The 20,173-nt window shown below is 44.7% G+C and overlaps 1 protein-coding gene, 1 long non-coding RNA gene and 1 other non-coding gene across 9 annotated transcripts; 1 reads left to right on the top strand and 2 right to left on the bottom strand.

Moving 5' to 3' along the window:
- Positions 1-4,487: 4,487 nt before the first annotated feature.
- Positions 4,488-8,053, bottom strand: CDKN2AIP (CDKN2A interacting protein). 3 transcript variants are annotated; one of them, XM_004310462.4, is made up of 3 exons: positions 7,782-8,053; positions 7,214-7,344; positions 4,488-6,619 (listed from the first exon to the last, which is right to left on the bottom strand). In XM_004310462.4, the coding sequence occupies exons 1-3, from the start codon at positions 8,051-8,053 to the stop codon at positions 5,274-5,276; spliced, it is 1,749 nt and encodes a 582-aa protein (XP_004310510.1). In that variant the 3' UTR covers positions 4,488-5,273. The 3 variants fall into 3 exon arrangements, with proteins under 3 accessions (XP_004310510.1, XP_019777110.1, XP_019777111.1); XM_019921551.3 differs by lacking the exon at positions 7,782-8,053 and adding an exon at positions 7,541-7,686; XM_019921552.3 differs by having other exon boundaries at positions 6,529-6,619; positions 7,245-7,344.
- On the top strand, positions 7,892-17,006 carry LOC109547660 (uncharacterized). Of its 5 annotated transcripts, none has more exons than XR_012329004.1 (4): positions 7,892-8,029; positions 10,545-10,699; positions 13,366-15,329; positions 16,186-17,003. It is a non-coding gene; the product is annotated as an uncharacterized lncRNA (long non-coding RNA). The 5 variants fall into 5 exon arrangements; XR_012329002.1 differs by lacking the exon at positions 7,892-8,029 and adding an exon at positions 8,177-8,949 and having other exon boundaries at positions 15,174-15,329; positions 16,186-17,006; XR_012329003.1 differs by lacking the exon at positions 7,892-8,029 and adding an exon at positions 8,177-8,774 and having other exon boundaries at positions 16,186-17,004.
- Positions 17,007-19,622: 2,616 nt separating this feature from the next.
- Positions 19,623-19,695, bottom strand: TRNAR-CCU (transfer RNA arginine (anticodon CCU)). The gene has a single exon. It is a non-coding gene; the product is annotated as a tRNA-Arg (tRNA).
- Positions 19,696-20,173: the final 478 nt, after the last annotated feature.

The following is a 20,173-nucleotide window of genomic DNA, read 5'->3' as shown; positions in this document are numbered from 1 at the left end:
GAGGCAGGCTCATTACACGGGAACTGTCATTACTCCCACCGCTGCAATACTGACACACGCGAAGCTCATGCTGTCGAGGAGAGGTCAGGACCCACTTGCCTGGAATGCCCGCTTCCCTGCCTTACCCTCCGCAGAATCTGCTAGGGCTGGAATGGTTCATTTTTCTTTCCTTGCTATCCCTGCGTGGACTTCCCTAAAGTCACATTATCCTTCTCTCCTTCCCTATATGAGCCATAATGGCAGAATGACTGCCAGAGAATGTGAATTTCAAGGTAAAGGAATGAGTATTTTCAGAGTATTCTTATTTTACCTTTATCATATTTCTCTTGTTAATCGCATTCAATATTTTGAAATGAAAAACGAGGACAGAGGTGCACATACTTTATCCCATATTGGTTTCCAAATTGCAGGTTATTGGGCATGTGTGTAACTCCCTCGTTAAGTAATCCATGACAGTCCACACAGGTATGACAAACTAGAGATGCCTCTGTGGACCTCTATGAGTTTTTATTTCATGAGAACCATTTTTTTTTTTCCTCAGCTGGTGTAGGAAAGTAATAATATACAAATGGTGAAGAGTAATGAGACAGGATTCATTAGGTACATAATTTGTTTCAACCATTGGTTACATCACTGATTATACCACTGCCTCTGCAGATTGTCCCTTTAAAATTCTACAAATAATGTCTAGAAAATATTTTCCAACGATTTTTTCAGATCCATATTTGAGCAACTTCCCTTAAAGTTTACTTCTTTACAAACTTCCTAATTTAAATTGTTAAATAAAATTTCTCAAATTTTCTTCCAAGTGTGATTACACTATGTTCTAGTACATAAACAAATATCAGGGGCCAGCATGTCTCATTGGCATCCACATTCAGTGCCCCAAATTAGAACGCTGGATTTGAGTCCCTACGTCAACATTTACTTGTTCTATGATTTGAGAAACAAGTCAAAATGGTCATGTTTTCTCATTTGTGAAACAGGATCAACAATACCAACCCACCTAAGGGTAAGGAGGCTTAGGTAAGACGTACATAAAGCATCAGTATATTATAGGCACCCAATAAGTGACAGCTACCCACATGGTGAGTCCTTGCACTGCAATTTTGTTTTTTGACCTAGGTAATCATTATGTGGGCATTTAATAATTTATATATGGACTTCTGCAATTACAACTCACAAAAAGTAAGAAATGGTAGCTATTTTTGGTGTTATCTAAATGTTAATTTACGTGATGGTCCCTTAAGCCTGACCTGAGTCCCTACTAATTGCAAATTCTAATATGGCATTTTACTTTAAAACAGATTAATTCCATTTAGTAAACTGGTAACTTTCTGCCTTACATCACTCTAATACCAGTTGCAGAAGGAAGCTGGCATCTACACCAGGCCTCATAGTTGCTAAACCCCCTTCTGTCCAGTCCAAGGTGGTGCCAAGGAACTGAGAAAGGAAGGTAGAGGAATTCATCGACACGGTATGGCTGCCCTCTTTCAAAGTAGGTCTGCTCCTCGCTGTTTCACACACACAGGGCTCCATTTTTCTTTGAAGAAATATGACTAAAAGTTTGAGAACCACTGATCACATATTCAGAGTTCGGGTTTTATCATTTCCATGTCCGAGCCCTGGTAAACTGACAAACATGAACAGTCGTAAGGAAAACACTAGGTGATTATCCTTTTGTGCATTTGTCTTTACACTCCTCGTCAAGTTTTATGTACATTATGCGTAATAGTTCCACTTCATATCATAGTAGTTTTATCACTCCATATACTTACTGTTTATGCTGTTAGTTTGGTTTTCCTAATGACTTCCAAGGAGGATTCTGATTCTACTCATGAGAGTTTCAAGATCACAAAGTATTTGCTTGCTTTGTGTTAAGGACTGGCACATGAAATCTCTAGCTTTTACTAAAAAGAATATCCTGTATCTAACCCTTCCTGTTTAGTATTACCTTTCTCCCCCCCTTCCAAGTTAGTCCATTTTGTTTGGGACCTTGTCCACTAACTACACTACTTTTCTTGCTGTATAAACCACAAAGGAACAGATAAAGAGAACTTTAAAAATTAGGATTTTTAGATAATGATCTTCCTTCAGTAGTCTTTCTAAAGAACAGAATAGAAAAGTGGATAGAGTAAAGCTGGTAATAAGGGAAGAAAAGGAAAAAGGAATGTTCTAGCTGGATAGCAACTAAGCTACATTCACTGAAATTTCTATTAATTTTTTTTTGCAGAGGGGGAGTAGGAACATTAATGGCTTGACAACCCTGAATTTATGTTTTTGTTTAAACGGTAAAAAGCTACAAAGAATTTCTTTAATCATCAACCATACAAATTTTTTTTTTTTTAAAGTCGTGCTCAAAGAGATACCCATAGATTTGCCAGTGTCTAGGCAGTGAGTCGATATAGGGCTTCAGCACCATTTTTTAAGACAAAGCCTACAAATTCCCCTTCAACTAGTAACAACACAAATTTAAGACTGACCTGGTTCCCAGTTGCTGCTTGCTTTGGTTACCTCCTCACAGCCATCGCTCAGGAATCCAGAGGAAGGAGAAATCCGTACCAAGAAAAGCTGTACTCGGCAGGGAAAACGATGGCCCCTTTTTACCTAATTTAAAATGGAGCATGCTTTTGATAACACACACCAAAAGCCTTGGAATTATACATATCCTCATGACAATCATCCCAGGCAACGGCAGCAGTGGCAGGCCCCAAAAATTCGGGTTAAAAACTCATAACAATACCATTCTTTGAAGTCAACTCTCTAACTTTACCGTTAAAAAAAAAAAATTCTGGATTTTAGCACCATCAAGAAAAATTAGTTTCAGGTCATCATCTCACCTCATTGATTTAGAAGAAAAATCAGTATTTCCTCTCAATATCCTATTCAGTAAACTTGATTTCAAATTATTTTAACAAACTTCAACTGCACCCATATGGGATAATTCCCTAGTCAAGAATATTCAAGACATGCAGATACTAAGGAGAAGCAGTACAAACATTAGATCTCCTTCTGCGACTCAGTTCAAGGAAATGAGCCTTTGGAATGATGTGGTCACTTAAAACTAGTAGGAAACCAGTCTGAGGGGGATTTTCAGAAATGTCATCATTTAGAGAAGTGAGAAAGGTAATAAGCAATAAAACATAGTAAGAGCTTGGACTCTGGAATCAGATATGGGCTTGAATTTGATCTTTGACCAAATTACTTTTTCAGTTTCATCTGAAAAATGGACCAAACGACAATAGTTACTCATCAGGTTCTGAGAAAATGAGAATACACATATAAGCAATTCCTCAACTGTGGTATGTACTTTGATCCTCACAGCTGAGGCAGCTCTTCTATTTTACAGGTAAAGGGTTAAATTCCCAGTTAAAGTTAAAGGGTTAAATGCCTACTTAAAGAGGAAGAGCCAAGATTCTATCTCAAGATTCCAAAGCTTGTTTTCTTCTGCACGACACTATTTTGAAGAATTGTAAAATATGCATTTCTCTTAAATCAAGGGTTCTTTAAATTCTGATTATAAGCTTTTAATAGTTATAGAAAACGTTTACTAATGTTTGTTTTTACATTAAGCAGCTTCCTGCAATTCTACCATATAAGAAGTTTACTGTAATTTAAAATATTTTCAGTAACTTTTATATTAACTTGAAATTTAGGAAATTTAGCCAATTCAGGAAATTACTAAACCACCTAATTAGATACATTACAGAAATTTATTCTTACTTTTCTTGCAATCATTGTCCCACAAAATATACATTCCAAGGCTGAGGAAACTGAGGTAATTAAAACTGCTTTCACAACACTCATGTTATTTCTCCTCACAATGTATTATATAAAGGCAACCCATTTACATAATATGGACTTTAAACTTTGGTATCCAATTTAACATGCTCAAAAATAAACTTTTTTAAAAGTTACCTAGTGAAATAAAAACGATTATTTCAATTCAGGTATATAAAGTATCCCCTATTATTTCTAGAATATAAAATAGAAATAACTTCATGACTTACATTTTACTACTTATGTCCAATTTTCCTACTCCAATACTACTGCCACACACAAGGCCATTTCCTGGTTTTTCTCAGTACATTATCACCATCACTGCTCAAAGTGCAGCAACTAGAAAGCCAGAAAAAGGCCACAAAGGATAATACAGTCCGAATCACCTAAGACACAGAAGCAGGATTTCCTTTCTTAACCAACAAATGTAATTCACTCAACAGGCTCATTAAAGAGCTGAGCTTGGCTTCTCTTATTCTGCCCAGTGTTCTTCTACGAGGTTTTGTAAACAAAAAACCCACCCAGTTCTAGATTTGCAAACTGTTAACTTGTCTACCCATAAAAAGCTCTGTTATCAGCTATGAAAAATTACCTAGTTGCAATTTACAACGACTAGTGACAGGTGACAGGAATTCGCAGGAAGCCTATGGCAGGAATTGGTTCTGACTAGGGGGGGCGGGGGGGGGGGCAAAAAGAAAAACCACAACTTCTTGAAAAGGTAAAATAGCTTAAAGCATTTAATATCTAAACAAATCAATCTGTTAATAGTAGTAGTCACAAAATATGCTTAATATAGAAACCCACATTTACGTCTTTAAGAAAAAGTGTAAATTGTACTTTACCTCAAAACATAAATTAACCCACTTAAAGAATCTGCAGAGGTCAAAATCATGGTGAATTTCAAACAACTTCAGAATAAAATAACCTTAAGTATTTAACACTGCTTTATATCTAAAAAATGCTTACAGCTTCTCATAAAAATAGTCTGAGGCAACTATTTTCTCTTTTATTCTTTAACAGACATGTTCAACATTATAGCCAACATTCTTAAAACCTTAAGCTTCACCACAGACTTTCAGACAAATACTATGGTCCCCTTTTCTTTGATGTGAAGGTTTATTCAGCTAGAAAAAAAAAAAGCATGGTAGACAACTTAATACATTTTCACCAAATTCAAAGTAGTACAAAAATTTTAAGACTACAGAACTACACATCGTACCTAATGTGTCATTAAAAATAGAAGACAGTATTTTTTTCAGCAAATAAAACAGCATACTGGTATGCTGCTAACGCATAAACCTTTTAATGTATACTGTCATCCACAAATTATTTACAACTTCCACTGTGTGAAGAGAACTAGAATGTAAATTTTCTGCAAAACTGGAAAAAAGCAATACAAAATTTGTGAAAGCCTGTGTTTCATATTATACAAAAGTAAGCCAGTTTTTCTCTTCAAATACCAGATATTGTACACAGTGACATTTTGGACATTATTACAGTAATTCTTGAGGATGTTTTAATGCTGGAGGCAAGTTGACAGGCCTTGACTCTTCATCGAGGAGTACTAAGTCCTCGATTTCACTGCCTCTGTATTTCCTTTTACATATCTTTACCACCACCTTTTTCTTGAGAAATAACTTCAAGGCTTCTCTTGATGCAACTGCTTTTGCGTTTTCTTTGCTTTTTCCACAGCCAGTGCCCAAATACACAGACTTACATCTCAGTTCACAAACAATACTTTCTTGAGAGCTCTTGTTTTGAGGCAGATCTGCCAGTTCCTTTAGCGGGACGAAAACCACATCCAGCGTTGCTTTCAGAGCCTCGACAGCTGCGTTTAGGAGCTCTCCGTGATTCACGCTGGGACTAAAGCCACCAACGGCCACCAACTTCCATGCCACCGTTTTGTACAGTCTATTGAAAAAAGGCTGCTTCTGTTTCACATCTTCATTGGTTAACTTGCAACAAGAGAATCTGACAGAACTCTCGCTCGCCTGCGCAGTACTTTTAGAAGGCAGCTGTGACGTGCTGCTCTGAGAGCTACTCTTAGAAGCCAGCTGGGACACACTTGCTATGGAAGTGCTTTTGGAAACCAAAGAGCCGCTGGTCTGGGAGCTGTTCTTGGAAGCTAACAGTGATGCAGCTACCTGCGAAGTGCTTTTGGAAGTCAGCATCGTGTTTGCTGAGGTGGTGCTCTTGGGGGTTAGTAAAGATGTGCCTGATGAGGAACTGTTTTTAGAAACTGATGATGAAACACTTGCCTCTGAACTAGCTTTGGAAGTTAACCCGCTTGAAGCTGTCTCTGAACTAGGTTTAGAAGACAACAGTGGCAACTCTATTTCTGAGCTTCCTGAGGAGCCCAACAAGGGCACCTCAATCTCTGAGGTGCTCTGAGAGGTTGAGACTGAAGAGCCTTCCAAAGCACTCTTTTTCGGGGATCCACTTTGCTGTCTGGAATCAGCGGACTGGGTCACATGACTATTCACACTGGATTTCAACAACGAAGAAACCAACGACGCTGAACCATGTTTATCTGGAGCTTCTGGTTCAGAAGCTTTTCCACACCCTACCGCTGTTACCTGAGAGGGAATGCTGCTGCTTTGGCTGGAAACAGAGCGCTCTCCATCACTTGTGGAGCTATTCTGACTCAGGGTGCCAGAGCTCCGAGCTGAGTTCCCACTACTCTCTGACTTGGTAGTTGATCCCGAACATGCTGAACTACTTTCCTGCTGAGCTGATGCACGCTCTGTTTTGGCAGGAATTTTCACATGATCTTTTTGCTCAACTGCAGAACTGTTTTTTCCTTCTATGGCTCGTTTTTTTGTTGGCTCTTCTACCCCTTCTGAAAAAAACGAAAACAAGTATGTGACTAAGCCTACCTCATACGTATCAGCTGAAGATTTACAAGACAGATACTCATATTAAAATAAAGGCACAAGATGAAAACATTTCAGGATTTGTAGATCCTTTAAAAACTGTGGAATAACTTCATTAATTTCTTAAAACAGCGCTGAATAACACCAATAATCTTTTCATTTAAAAAAATTTTTTGTTATATTTTTTCTGTTTTTTGGCCGCCCCGCAGGGCATGTGGGTCTTAGTTCCCTGACTAGGGCTCCAACCCGTGCCCCCTGCAGTGGAAGCGCGGTGTCTTAATCACTGGACCGCCAGGGAAGTCCCCTCAATAATTTCTAATATTAAAAAATCAACAGCATAGACAATATTTCACACTTCAAAATCTCACAGAAGTCAAAGGAAACTATCAAATTCAAAGCCTAAAACACAGAGACACATAATTTAGGTTTAACATTCCAATTTGATTAATAACATTATATAAATTCTAACTTGTTAAAAACTTAGTAATAACGATAATTCCTAATAACATCAAATTTAAGTTCTAAACTCCTATGTATGTTCACATCTATGATCTGCTAACCATTGCTACTCGATATCCCTCTTTTCTTCACCTTGGCAACCAGTTCGTCTCTTGTTGTATGGATTGGAGCATCTGTCACTTTGATGCCTTCAGCCATACTAAGTATTTTATCCATAACTTTTTGAGGGTACCTGAAAAAAGGAAGGGAAAGACACTTTAGGAAGTGTTTTTGCTAAGCTGCCACCTCTGGGGTACGAAAACAGGCCACAGGAACTGCATTTCCTGGTTGTAATCAAGAAACGGAATCAACCGCCAGGAACATTCTGTTTCCTGGAACGCCGTAAACAAACGCCCGGGGTCTGGGAGGCGGGATCCCTTCTTACAAACCTAATTTAGATTCAGTGCCCCTCTCCCCCAAGAGCGTTGTGAGCTCATCGCCAACAAACAACTCCACCGCCAGCTCCCCACCCAACGGGAGCACCTCCAGACTGGTAACCATGGCAGAGACGCCCTTCTCGCCCTTAGAGGGCAGCCTGTCCCGCGGATTCCCGCGCTTCCACCACTTCCCCTTCCGCCGAAAGCTCCGGACAAAACCGCGAGAGCAGCTCAGGGACGCCGGCTCACTCACCGGCACCCGAGGAAGACGTGGTTGGCCCAGGCCATGGAAAAGGAGATGAGCTGCTGCAGCTGCCGACTGCGGGTCCCGCTCTCGGCGTCGGCGGCCTCCTCCGGGTGAGCGGAGGCAGCGCCGCCGGCGGGGGCCAGGTCCCCGGCATTGCGGAGCAGGAACTCGCGGCGGTGGCGCCAGTGTTTGTCGGTCTCGCCGTCGGAGCGCAGCGTCTCCACCCAGGCGGCCACCCGCGGGTTCTGGCTCAGGTACTCCGACACCTCCTGCGCCATGTTGGGCCTGCGGGTCGCGTAAGTCGCGATCTGGACGCTGCGCCGAGGCTAGGAGTTGCGGGGCGAGCGGCCCTGTCACTGCGGCCTGCACCGGCGGCCCACCACAGAACCCCCTCGAGAAGCGCAAACACCAAACAACAGCGCCGGGAGCAGCTGAACCGCCCACTTCCGCCCGCCGCCGGCTCCTTCCCTTTTATAACCTCGCTGCCGCCGAGCGCCCGCGCGTCCTTCCGGTGCGAGCCGGCTCTCCCAGGACGCTTTGCGGCGCCCGAGCCGTCGCGGCGCTGCGGCCCCTGCGGCAAGGGTAGGGGAGGCGGGGCGAGATGAAGGGTTCGCGCGCCTGCCGTTCCGCCAGGGAGGGCTGCTAGTGGGTTCGCCCCGGGCGCCCTCGGCTTCGGCGCCGGCCCCAGCGTTCCGACTGGGCTTTGTGGCGCCACGCGCTCCCGCGCCGGGCCCGCTGCTCCGGGGGTTGGCGGAGGACAGCGGGCTCCAGGGCGGCCGGGTGGGGCAGGCCGAGTCCTCGCGTGCCGCGCGCGTCCCCGCGGACTCGAGCCGCCATCCGGCCGCGAGGTCTGGGCGCCTCGGCCCGAGGACGCTGGTTTCGAGCGGGGCCAAAGTAGACAAAGCTCGCCTCCATTTTTTCTGATTATGCAGAAAATCGAATGTAGACAAGCGAGGCATTCTGAGGTCGTCCAGTCTCGGGGCATTTAGGAATGTGCAGGTGTATATTAGCTTAAAAGTATTATACTAATAATAAAGGTAAATGATAATGTTTAATCCAGTTCGATGTTGCCTTGTGGCGCCCAGTCTTTGAAACTACTCCTGACCCCGCAGACTTGGGTTTGGTTTCCGCAGTTCAACCCGGGCAGTACTGCTTCCTCTAGGGTGGATATTTGGTCAGTAACATAAACGCTGCGCCAGTACCTTCGGTCTCCGTCGTATTTCCTTAAATTAACAAACTGTAACCCCTAGCTGGAAGGATACCCAGGAGGCGGCTTGGAAAAGTGCGTTTGTCTCCACGCCCCTAAACGTCCCCTCTTAGAGCTATATTTTTCTTTGCATTTTTTCCATTTTAGAATGTCCAGACTTAAAGCATAGCTGCTGGCTTGCTTATTGTTATGTTTCCAATATTAGGTATTTGGGTATTTTATGATTAATAAAATTTAATAATAAAATAAGTGATACTTATAATTTATCATTCTTGTCACTTATATAAGTGACAAGAATGATAAACTACGAAATAAAAAGAAATTTTCCTCTCACTAAATGTGGATTGTGATTTTAAAATAAATCAGAATAGTCAAACAAGGTAAAAAAGGAATGGTCACTTAGATGGGATTAACAAAAAGCCAGGTAATTTATATACATGCTGGAACAAGCAAAATTCAACTATTGTGTGAAAATAGTAGAGCCCATTTTCCTGTCGTGCCCAATGAAAGTGCATAAAAACAGAGGCACAGAAATTTTTTAAGCTTACGATTTTGCTTCTAGTTTTGCTCTTCTTTCCTCTTTTCCCCCGAAACTTTAGAGGGGTGAAAAGAAGTGGAAACCTGGCACTTTATTTATTTTTTAACGCCTTTATTGAAGTATAATTGCTTTACAATGTTGTGTTAGTTTCTGCTGTATAACAAAGTGAATCAGCTATATGTATACAAATACCCCCATATCCCCTCCCTCTTGCATCTCCCTCCCACCCTCCCATCCCACCCCTCTAGGTGGTCACAGAGCACCGAGATGATCTCCCTGTGCTATGTGACTGCTTCCCACTAGCTATCTGTTTTACATTTGATAATGTATATATGTCCATGCCACTCTCTCACTTCGTCCCAGCTTACCCTTCCCCGTCCCCGTGTCAAGTCCATTCTCTACATCTGTGTCTTTATTCCTGTCCTGCCCCTAGGTTTTTCAGAACCTTTTTTTTTTAGATTCCATATATATGTGTTAGCATATGGTATTCGTTTTTCTCTTTCTGACTTACTTCACTCTGTAGGACAGACTCTAGGTCCATCCACCTCACTACAAATAACTCAATTTCATTCCTTTTTATGGCTGAGTAATATTCCATTGTATATATGTACCACATCTTCTTTATTCATTCATCTGTCGATGGACCCTTAGGTTGCTTCCATGTCCTAAACCTGGCACTTTAAAAGACTGGAGAAACTTCATGGTTTTTCCTTTCATGAATTCTTTGGTGAGAGAAGGGGGAGGTCGCAAGTAAAAGAATCTAAGATTACGTACCTAGATGATATTTGTACATTTTAATCCAAGAATTTTCTCACTGTTTTTCTTTTTGCCCTGTAGCCTTCCACCCATGGGCTTCACTGCCTTGAAGGGGGTGCAAATAGAGCCTGGATTTCAAAATTAATTGTTAAAGTTATAATAAAAGCATTACGGTCTGAAAGCTGGAGTATTTGTTATTTGCAAAAGCCAGCTGCTTTACTGAAAAGATGCATGTATTTTTTTTTTCTTTTCTTTTCTTTCTTGAAAGGTTGACTTTGCATATGAAGATTCGGGGAATAGACCACGGACCACAAAGTTAAGAATGATAGCATATATTCTACTAGGAAAAAAAAAAAAAAAAGCCTTCTCACCATATGCAGACAAATTCTCAGACTGGAGGGAGGGAGAATTCAGAGAGAAAAGGTGAGAAGGGAACCTGTGAAAAACAATGAGGGTGGGGCTGAGCGGGGAGGAGGACGTGTTGGCTCTGCCTGGACCTTTGGGAGAAGACAGCCCACTAGTGCCCAGCGTGGGTTGGCCTTTATAAGAGAAGAAATGAACTTAGAGAAGGCCTTTTATAGCTCTAGTAATTAACTATACAACTCCCTCCTCCTCCCCCAACACACACACACACACCCCTTGTCTCTCACAGACCTTAGAGGGATCCAAAAAGTTCCACAAGGAGAGAGAAAGAGAGGAATGCTGAAGTGCCCCAGCCACCATGGTCCCTACTTACCTGCAGGATTTGTGCCATTTTGTTTTTACATTAAGCCTTAACATTAATAAATGTTAATAAATGTGCTTGCTGCTGTGAGAATTAAATAGGATTGTGAAGTTACATCTTTCATGGGGGTTAGTGTCTAACAATCAGCATATAAAATGAAAGTCAGATAAGATATGATAACACTCTACCTTCTTTTCCTGTGGCAAGCAGTAGGCTCAATTTTAGAAAGACCCCTTGGGCATCTACTGATGTGAAGAAGTAGGGAACCATGGGCTTTCTGTACAGGTTCACAAATTCTAGGTTGATTAATTTCAGTTGCAAGCGACAAACAAATTATGATTTTAAATGGCTTCTGCTTAAAAATAAAAAAGAAAGGGAATTTATTGGCTATATTACTGATAATCCAGGGAGTAGACTTTGGGGATCCAGGTACTCAAACAATATAATCAGGAATCCTGTTTCTCTGCATCTCTGGACTTTGCTTTCTCTGCGTTCGCCTCAATCTCAGATAAGCTCTTCTTACATAATGGCAAGACGGTTCTAGCAGCCCATAGCGTATACATACTCCATATCTCAGCAACTGCTTTGAAAAGGGAGCTTATCTTTCCTGATAGTTTCTGTCATTGTCCTGAGGTTCTGTTGGGAATCCATTGGTTCTGTTGAGTCACGTATTTATCCCTCAAATAAACGGTATAGCCAGGGATATGAAATATTCTGATTGTACAGGTCTGAGTCATGCGTCCCCCCTAAGAATAATAAAACATCTGAGCAGGGTCAATATCATATAAGAGAAATAAAAAAATCAGTAAATAAAGAATTTACACTCAAAAAAGTGGGAGTCACAGCCATATGCACAGTAAGATCGCCAAATGCCAGAAAAGATTTTAAAGAAAGGATGATAGTAATGAGTTTCAAATGGCACAAGATAATTCTCCTGTGGGAAGCCCTCTTATCAGAGGACTTCCTTTCCTCCACATCTTAGGCAACGTGATAAAATCTTTTTATAACAATTACTATATTTCCTTACAGAATATTATATAGATCCTTCCTGAAAACAATTCCATCTTTTTAGTCATGTTCCTCCAAATACCAATAAGATGAAGTTATTATTATCTGTACTTTCCCATCCTTTTGTGAAAGTTTCGCTTATGCTTAGCCCTAGATTTAAATCTAGGAATGAGATACAGGTAGAGCTCAGACAAGAGTTGGTACTTGAAGAAGCACAGTTCAAGTTCCCATAAAATAATAAACTTGATCCTCACTCTTCAGAATCATGGACAGTTCGCACTGGAAGGGGACCTTAAGACTGTGTTTATTTTATAGATGAGGCAACTGAGGGTCAGAGTGGTTCAGTGATTGCCCAAGGTCAAACAGCTGGTTAATGGAAAAGCAAGAATGAGAAACCAAGGAAAATAGTCAGTCTGTTGACTTGTGGTCTAGGACGCTGTCCTGTGTCACATATTGCTCCTTGGTGAAGTGTAATAAATTTTGATTAACTCACAAGGTGTAGTGGCTGCAAAAGAAATAGGAACTGAACCAACCCTTGTTCAGTCCAGGCACTAAGATATGACAGCAGTAATCCACTTAATTATTGGGCAATTTGAAAACTAGAACAGGAAGCATTGAAACGTGTGTTTCATTGTGCCCAGGGCTCCAATGCATGAATGTGTGATTGCCTTGAAACTGTGGGCAGGAGAGGAAGTAGAAAGTTACATTCCTGGAGGGATTGAGGGAGCCAAAGGAGAGGACAGAACATCGCCTAACTTAGTGGTTAAGAACAACCGTTTGGGAGTCAGAGATTCCTGGGGTTGAATTCCGGCTCCATTATATATCACCACTGCGGCCATGGGCAAATTGTTTAACCTCTGCAAGTATTTTTTTTTTTTAAGATTTTCTTGATGTGGACCTTTTTTTTTTTTTAAGTCTTTATTGAATTTGTTACAATACTGCTTCTGTTTTATGTTTTGTTTTTTTGGCCCTGAGGCATGTGGGAATTTAGCTGCCCGACCAGGGATTGAACCCACACCCCCTGCAGTGGAAGGCGAAGTCTTAACCACTGGATGCCAGGGAAGTCCCTGTTTTCTTAATTTTAAAACAGGAATAGGGCTTCCCTGGTGGCGCAGTGGTTTAGAGTCCACCTGCCGATGCAGGGGACACGGGTTCGTGCCCCGGTCCAGGAAGATCCCACATGCCGCGGAGCGGCTGGGCCCGTGAGCCATGGCCGCTGAGCCTGCGCGTCCGGAGCCTGTGCTCCGCAACGGGAGAGGCCACAACAGTGAGAGGCCTGTGTACCGCAAAATAAAATAAAATCAGATTATAATCTGGCTGGGATAATACTGACACAGAAATAATTGCTTTTTGACAGGTGGTCCCACAGGTTTATGATTAGACCTAAAAATTCCAGGCCAGCAAGCCGTGCCTAGGAGCCCCCCTCCCTGGACCTCCGTGAAGAATGACCTGCTTCTCTGAGATTCCACCTTCCCTGAAGCTTAGAGAGGCGCACAGCAAAGGGAACTGAGAAAGGAGTAGAGGTGAAAGTAGGCAAATGCGGTGTCCCGGAAGCCAAGGGAAGACAACGTTCAAGGAAGACAGAAAGAACTGGGTCTGATGCTGCTGGTGGGTCAAGGAGAATGAGACCTGAGCACTGACCATTGGGTTTAACAGTCGGGAGGTCACTGATGATCCTGAGTAGACCAGATGAACGTATGAACATAACCGAATGCAGACAGGCAGAGGAAAGGGGCAGATCACCTGGTACCACGTCCCTGGCTGCTGTCCTAGACTTGTCAATCACAGCATTCCCCGTGCTCACTGTTCTCTTCCAAAACACAGCTCTACCTATGCAGACCCAGGCTCGTCCTCGCACATGGTGGTCTTATTCAGCACCGTATGATAGGCTAACCATTGGCCTGGGAGGGGAGCCTGACACAGAAGGCCCTGCCAATGCCCATCACATCCCCTTTCTGAAATATGCGAGGTAGGCTGCTATCAGTAGAATCTGAAGCTGAGAGACTGCACAAGGGGAGGTTGTGAGGTAGGAAGGCCACGCTGGACCACTAGTGGGCTGAAGTTTCAAAACAGGCGGAACACGTGATCATGGAGCTGAATTTATGGCGTAGAAAACGGCATGCAGATCAGAGTGCAGGGGCTGCCTGGTAGCAGGAGAAGAAGGGAGAAGCCCCCCAAGCAGAAGCAGGGATGGGGAATGTGGCTGAGTCACGTCTCGGTGGGCACTAGAGTCAGACCCACAAAACACCGCCCTGTTCCAAACCTCCCACCAGCCCGGTGCCTCCCGGAGCCCCGCCCTTCCATCTCCTCGAGGCTCTTCCCCCATCGCTGTGAAGGTCTGCATGTGAAGCCCCCTACCTGAGCTCACTTGAGCGCAATGAAGTAAACCAGCAACACAGTGGGCACTATTTTACTAAGTCAGAGTGTGATCTCAGCAAGATGTGCTCAGAGGGTCCTGAATTAAAGCCAAAGAACAGAAACAAAATAGGAAATGGGATTGATAGACCAGACATCGGGATGTATTCAGAGCGTGGTAACAACACAGGAGTCTTTCCAGGAGTCTAACAGGAAAAGGGTGGGTCTCTCACCGACTTTTGCCTTCCTGGGCTTGACCGAGCCCGTGATGAAGTGAGGACGATGTGAGGAAGGCCAGACTTTCGTAGTGATGGAAGTTTTTTTGTGTTGGAGAGACCGAGGTAGGCAGTGTCCTTAAACTGGGAGCACCGGGTGAGCTAGTCCCTTGCATTCCTGAGGCTCAGTAGCTGGGTCACATGCATCTGCTAAAGATATCCCAAGGTCACTAGACCTTTGACTGAAGTAGTTATTTTTGTTGAGTTCAGTGGTCCAATTTGTCTTTTGCACATCGAATGTACAAAATTCAAAATTTGTTATGGTTCTGGGCACAGGGGTCAACTATGAGCTAGATCATTAAGGGATCAGGAAATCTCCCAACTAAACCATCTTGGGAAGGCTCTCCGGGATCTCTGCTTTAGGGCACCAGGGAAGAAGTTTCCAGACCTATTCCTGAACCATGGACACGAAAAAAGTATTCATCAGAGTCTAGATGATTTCAATCAGATTAACTGTAGCCTCTTGATTTTCATTTTATAGACTGAGTTTTAGACTTATTACAATGATATTTATTGAGCAACTACTTTGTGCCAGGCTCCATCTCAGTGCGGGAATGCCACGTGAGTCAACAAGGGCTGGAGGCCCAACTTTGGTTTTTTGGACACTACAGATAATGCCAGCAGTTCTCGTGTGACCCTAGAGATGGGAGGAGACCCAAACATGACTGAGATTGAATTTCTCATCACACAGGCAAGTTGACTTAATATGACTTAGAAACTTCAAAATGTGGCATTTTTTTAATTTTTGCTACTTGTTTTAGAGTAAAATTCATAACCATTAGCTATATATTATCTCATTAAAACTCACAATAATCCTACGAAGTTGGTATTACTGTCATCACCATTTTGCAGGGGACATCAAGCCTTAAAGGGGTAAATAACTCAATTACAGCTATTCAGGTGGTGCTGGGAACCACCTGGAAGGGACTGCCCCCTCCATCCTACTTTGCATAATAATTGGTTATGGACTTTGCAGTTTTGAATTTGGCTAAACCTTTATTTTGAAGTGGTTTCTCCTGAATTCCTTTATGAGAAATTGAATTCATTTCATAGCACTCACTGTATAGATCCACTTGGTCACCCCAGCTAGAAGTCAAGGAGCCTTGGTGGAGAACAGGGACGCTGTTTCCCCTACAGGAGGGCACAGAAAGACACTCAAGTGTCACCCACTACACGCCCGCAAACCCACTTGCTGTCAACCACGCAGGGAAGGGAAATTCTGGCTCAATGTTATTAAAAAACAAAACCTTAAAGAAAAAAAGAAAAGTCAAAGAAACATCTATAAGAGAGTTCTTTGTAACAGTTTGGTAATCCGAACAGAAAAACCTTTGATAAGATCTCTGGGAGAGCGAAAGTAATTCTCCTCTCTCACTCTCTGAGTACGGATGGCGAAACAAAATGACCGATTCCACCAGCATCAATGAGGCCCTAATCCTGGAGGAAGGAAGTGGGGTCCGGTTTCCACTGCTGCTATAAAAAAAATCAGGGCTTTGTTTCTCAGGATTGCTTTTCCAGTAGTTGTGACACACGGCGGTTTTCTTTGGCAGGAAAAACGCCTTCGGAAAGGGCTGTTTTAGCCCGAGCCGCGCTGAGCTCGCGGGATGTTCCTCCCTGAGGCCACTGGGTGGCGCTCGAGGAGCCGGGATGGCGGGTCCGAAGTGGGCAACATGCAGAGGTGACTCCGAAGAAGAGTGAGGCCAACCCTCCTCCCAAAGCCATTTTCAGTGTGGACAGTCGCGGTTTTCTCCCTCTTCTATAAATAAGGAATAAAAGCATACTTAGAAATTATGTTTTTACTTGGAAAATGCTATTTTTATTGGTTTGTAAAAGACCATCGGCGTCAGAGCGTGCAAACGCAACGTCAAGGCCGGCGCCGGACTCCACCCTTCCAGCTCCTGGCCCGCAGCCCCTCCTGTACGGAAAGAGCCGAGTGGGCTCGTGCACGCCCTTCCCCCTTGGTTAGGCCCTCGGGCCCCAGCATCTCCGCGTTGCTCCCCGGCACCGCCGATGGGCTTCCCCTACATTTTGAGTTCTGGTACCACCCCCTTGCACCTCCCCAGGGAGCAGCCAGGCCTTAGCAGTCAACTCTTCCCCTGGTCTGCTCTCTTGAATAAACTTGCTTAGCAATTTCCCTCTTCAAAACCAAACCACGCTAGAAACAAGGGGTCCCTATCGGCCCTCCACTGCCCCTTTAGCTACATATTGCCCATTGCTTGCTTCCCCTTCTCAACAAGCGCGATGGATTTGGCTGTGAGCACGGCCTCGACTTCCTCCCTCCTATTTACTCAAATCCGCCCTGATTTAGTTTATGTTTAGTTTTTGTTTGATACTGATCACCCCTATCTCCTCCTCCCCTTAGGTCCCCCCTTGGCTCCTGAGACTTACCTCCCTTGGGCTTCCTCCCAGGCTCCGCCCTCCCAGGCCCCACCCCTCCTAGACCTGCCCCCCCCAATCCGCCCCCCCTTTCTGGGATCCACTTGCGCGCAGCACTCTGCAGACCTGTGGAAGGGAGTCCACAAAAGGCCCCACTCCAGCAGGGGGTAAAGACTTGGGCCTGCTGGACAAGGTGACGAGTTTTTTTGTTTTTTAATTTATTTAATTTATTTTTGTCTGCGTTGGGTCTTCTTTGCTGCACGAAGGCTTTCTCTAGTTGTGGCGAGTGGGGCCTACTCTTGGTTACGGTGCACAGGCTTCTCATTGCGGTGGCTTCTCTCGTTGCGGAGCACGGGCTCTAGGTGCGTGGGCTTCAGTAGCTGTGGCTCGCGGGCTCAGTAGTTGTGGCTCGCGGGCTTAGTTGCTCCACGTCATATGGGATCTTCCCAGACCAGGGCTTGAACCCGTGTCCCCTGCATTGGCAGGCGGATTCTTAACCACTGCACCACCAGGGAAGCCCAGGTGATGAGTTCTTGATCCGCATTTATTTTTACCGTTAGAAGGACCTTTGCTAAGGCTCTTGAGTAATGGATAGGTTCCCAAGCTCAGAGGATACATGTGTCCCCTACATGCCACGGGGCTTGTAGGGGAGAGAGGGTTGGAAAGTGTGTGCAGGGTGTTCAGTGCTGGGCTAGCAGTTGGGACCCCATTTCACAGACCCCTAATCCTCGTGTGAGAGGCAGACCCGGGGGCCACTTGGGGAGGGCTTGGGGAGGGTCAGCATCCCTCCCTGGGCTCCCCCAAGGAAGGCTGGAACCCTGGAGCTCCAGTTCTTTACTGCTGTCTGAAAAACTGATGCGGCAGGTCAGGTCTGCAATTTGGACGGGAATGAGGGCATGGGAGAAGCCTCATCTCGGCTACACGAGGTATCAGCTGGGGCACGTCAGGGGGCTGAGGATCCACTTACAAGATGGCTTTCACACATAGCTGGAGAGTTGGCGTTGGCTGTTGGTTGAGAGCTTGGGGGCTTGGTTCCTGTCCCCACGGGCCTCTCTACCATCGGCTTGGCCTTTCTCAACCAGTCTGCTGGCTGGTTCCCAAGAGACAAGAAGTGGAAGTTACCAGTTTCTTAACGCCTGGGCCCCAAACTGACACAGTGATTATCTTGCATCCACTGTATTCTATTGGTTAAATCGTTGCCGGCTCAAGTTCGAGAGCAGAGGACAGAGATGCCACCTAGCGATAGAAGGAGTATCAGAGAACTGGGGGCCACGTTTTCAAACTGCCACACGTAGGATCCTGCCTTTACCCCTCTCTCCTTCTCCATCCTTTTAGGTTGGGACTGGGTGGGGACAGTCAGTAAATTGAAGCCCAGAAAGTTAAGGCATGGATCACGCCTTTCTCCACCCCAGGCTTAGGGCTGCTTCCCTCAGTGGTGGTCAAGCTTGCAGATGAAAGAAAGGCCGTGGTAATTTAATGTGTCCCTTCCAGGAGGGTGAAAAGGAGGGGAGGGGAGGAAGAAGTTTCAGGGAGCTTCAAGCAAGCTGGGGCTTCCATCTGGGGCAAGAGGAATTATCTGAGTGAAGGGAAGAGAGGTGAACACAACAGCAGAAGCATTTCTCAGTGTTTCCAAGAGGCCTCGCCTGATGGCGAAGTACAGAGCAGAGTTCCTGCTGTTATTGTGATGGTTATAGGTGGGTTATTGTCATTAGAATGAGTTTAAGCTTCTTTTCCGTGTTCTTTCATGGTGCTTCAAAAGTAATAGAAATTAAGAGTCCTGAGCCCCAGCCAGCTCAGGCATTTTCCTTTGAGGTTGGGGACGAGGAAGCCAGGCGTCGTGCTGATGAAGCTGGACACCTGTGCTGCAGGTGATCAGCTGAAGCCGCTAATTAACCTCACAAACGCTGCCAAGCAGCTATGGGGGCGATGACCGTCTCCCTCCAGACCCAGCCCTGTCTTGAGCCCATGACCTTGAGCGACCCTGTACCGCCCATGGCTATTCTATAAAGGGGAGAATGATGGCAGGCAGCGGACTGGCTCCCTGCAATCATGAAGGTAACGAAAGACATAAATATACGAAGCACCAAGGCTTGCAGGGTGAGCGTGGCTCAGTGCCGAGAACCGCAGTGGCCTTTTTACACCAAGTAGGCACGTTTTCCTGATATAATTATCTTCCTTTTGCAAGCATTGAATTAATTTCTCTTACGCACATACGCCCTTCTGCCTCTATCTGCACTCCATAAATAGTTGCTATTAATTGCCATGTCTTGCTTTTTATTATATGCTCATCGAGACCAGAAATGTCACATCCTCTGGGCTGCAAAAAGTCCTGGGTGGATTTAATATAATGCCACGCTACTGAGAAGCCCTCAGGAAATATTATCACTATTTTTGAAAGTGGCAACTACTTTAATTGAGATGTGAACAACGAAAAAGGGCTAAATGCCCTTGGCTCTTCACCTCTGTTGCATTGGGAGAGACTGATTTTTTTTTTTAAGATTTATTTTTTTAAATTTATTTATTTTGGTTGCACCAAGTCTTAGTTGCAGCATATGGACTTCTCAGTTGCGGCATGTGGTCTTTTCAGTTGCAGCATGCATGTGGGATCTAGTTCCCCAACCAGGGATCGAACCTGGGCCCCCTGCGTTAGGAGCGCAGAGTCTTACCCACTAGACCACCAGGAAAGTCCCGGGAGAGACTGCTTAACACAGGCTTCCAACTAACTCCTTCCCTCTCCGGCATCTAAAACTCGGGTGCATGTAGGTCACTGAGCAGCTGTGTGGGTGGGTGAGAGGCTTTCTTGGGCTTAAGCCAGAGAGCCCAGCTATTTGCAGCAGAACTAGATTTTTTTTTTTTTTTTTTTTTTTGCGGTACGCGGGCCTCTCACTGCTGCGGCCTCTTCCGTTGCGGAGCACAGGCTCCGGACGCGCAGGCTCAGCGGCCACGGCTCACGGCCCCAGCCGCTCCGCGGCATGTGGGATCCTCCCGGACCGGGGCACGAACCCGCGTCCCCTGCAACAGCAGGCGGACTCTCAACCACTGCGCCACCAGGGAAGCCCAGAACTAGATTTTAAGATATGGAAAACTTGGTAAATATGCCAAGCAGGAGACAAGGAACCAGGCCAGGTCAGGTCAGGCCCCAAAATGGAGCCTCCAAAGAGG

Source organism: Tursiops truncatus, chromosome 21 (genome assembly GCF_011762595.2).
Source record: "Tursiops truncatus isolate mTurTru1 chromosome 21, mTurTru1.mat.Y, whole genome shotgun sequence".
Classification (NCBI taxonomy): domain Eukaryota; kingdom Metazoa; phylum Chordata; class Mammalia; order Artiodactyla; family Delphinidae; genus Tursiops; species Tursiops truncatus.
The sequence above is the reverse complement of the archived record's forward strand: the minus strand, read 5'-3'. Positions and strand labels throughout refer to the sequence as shown.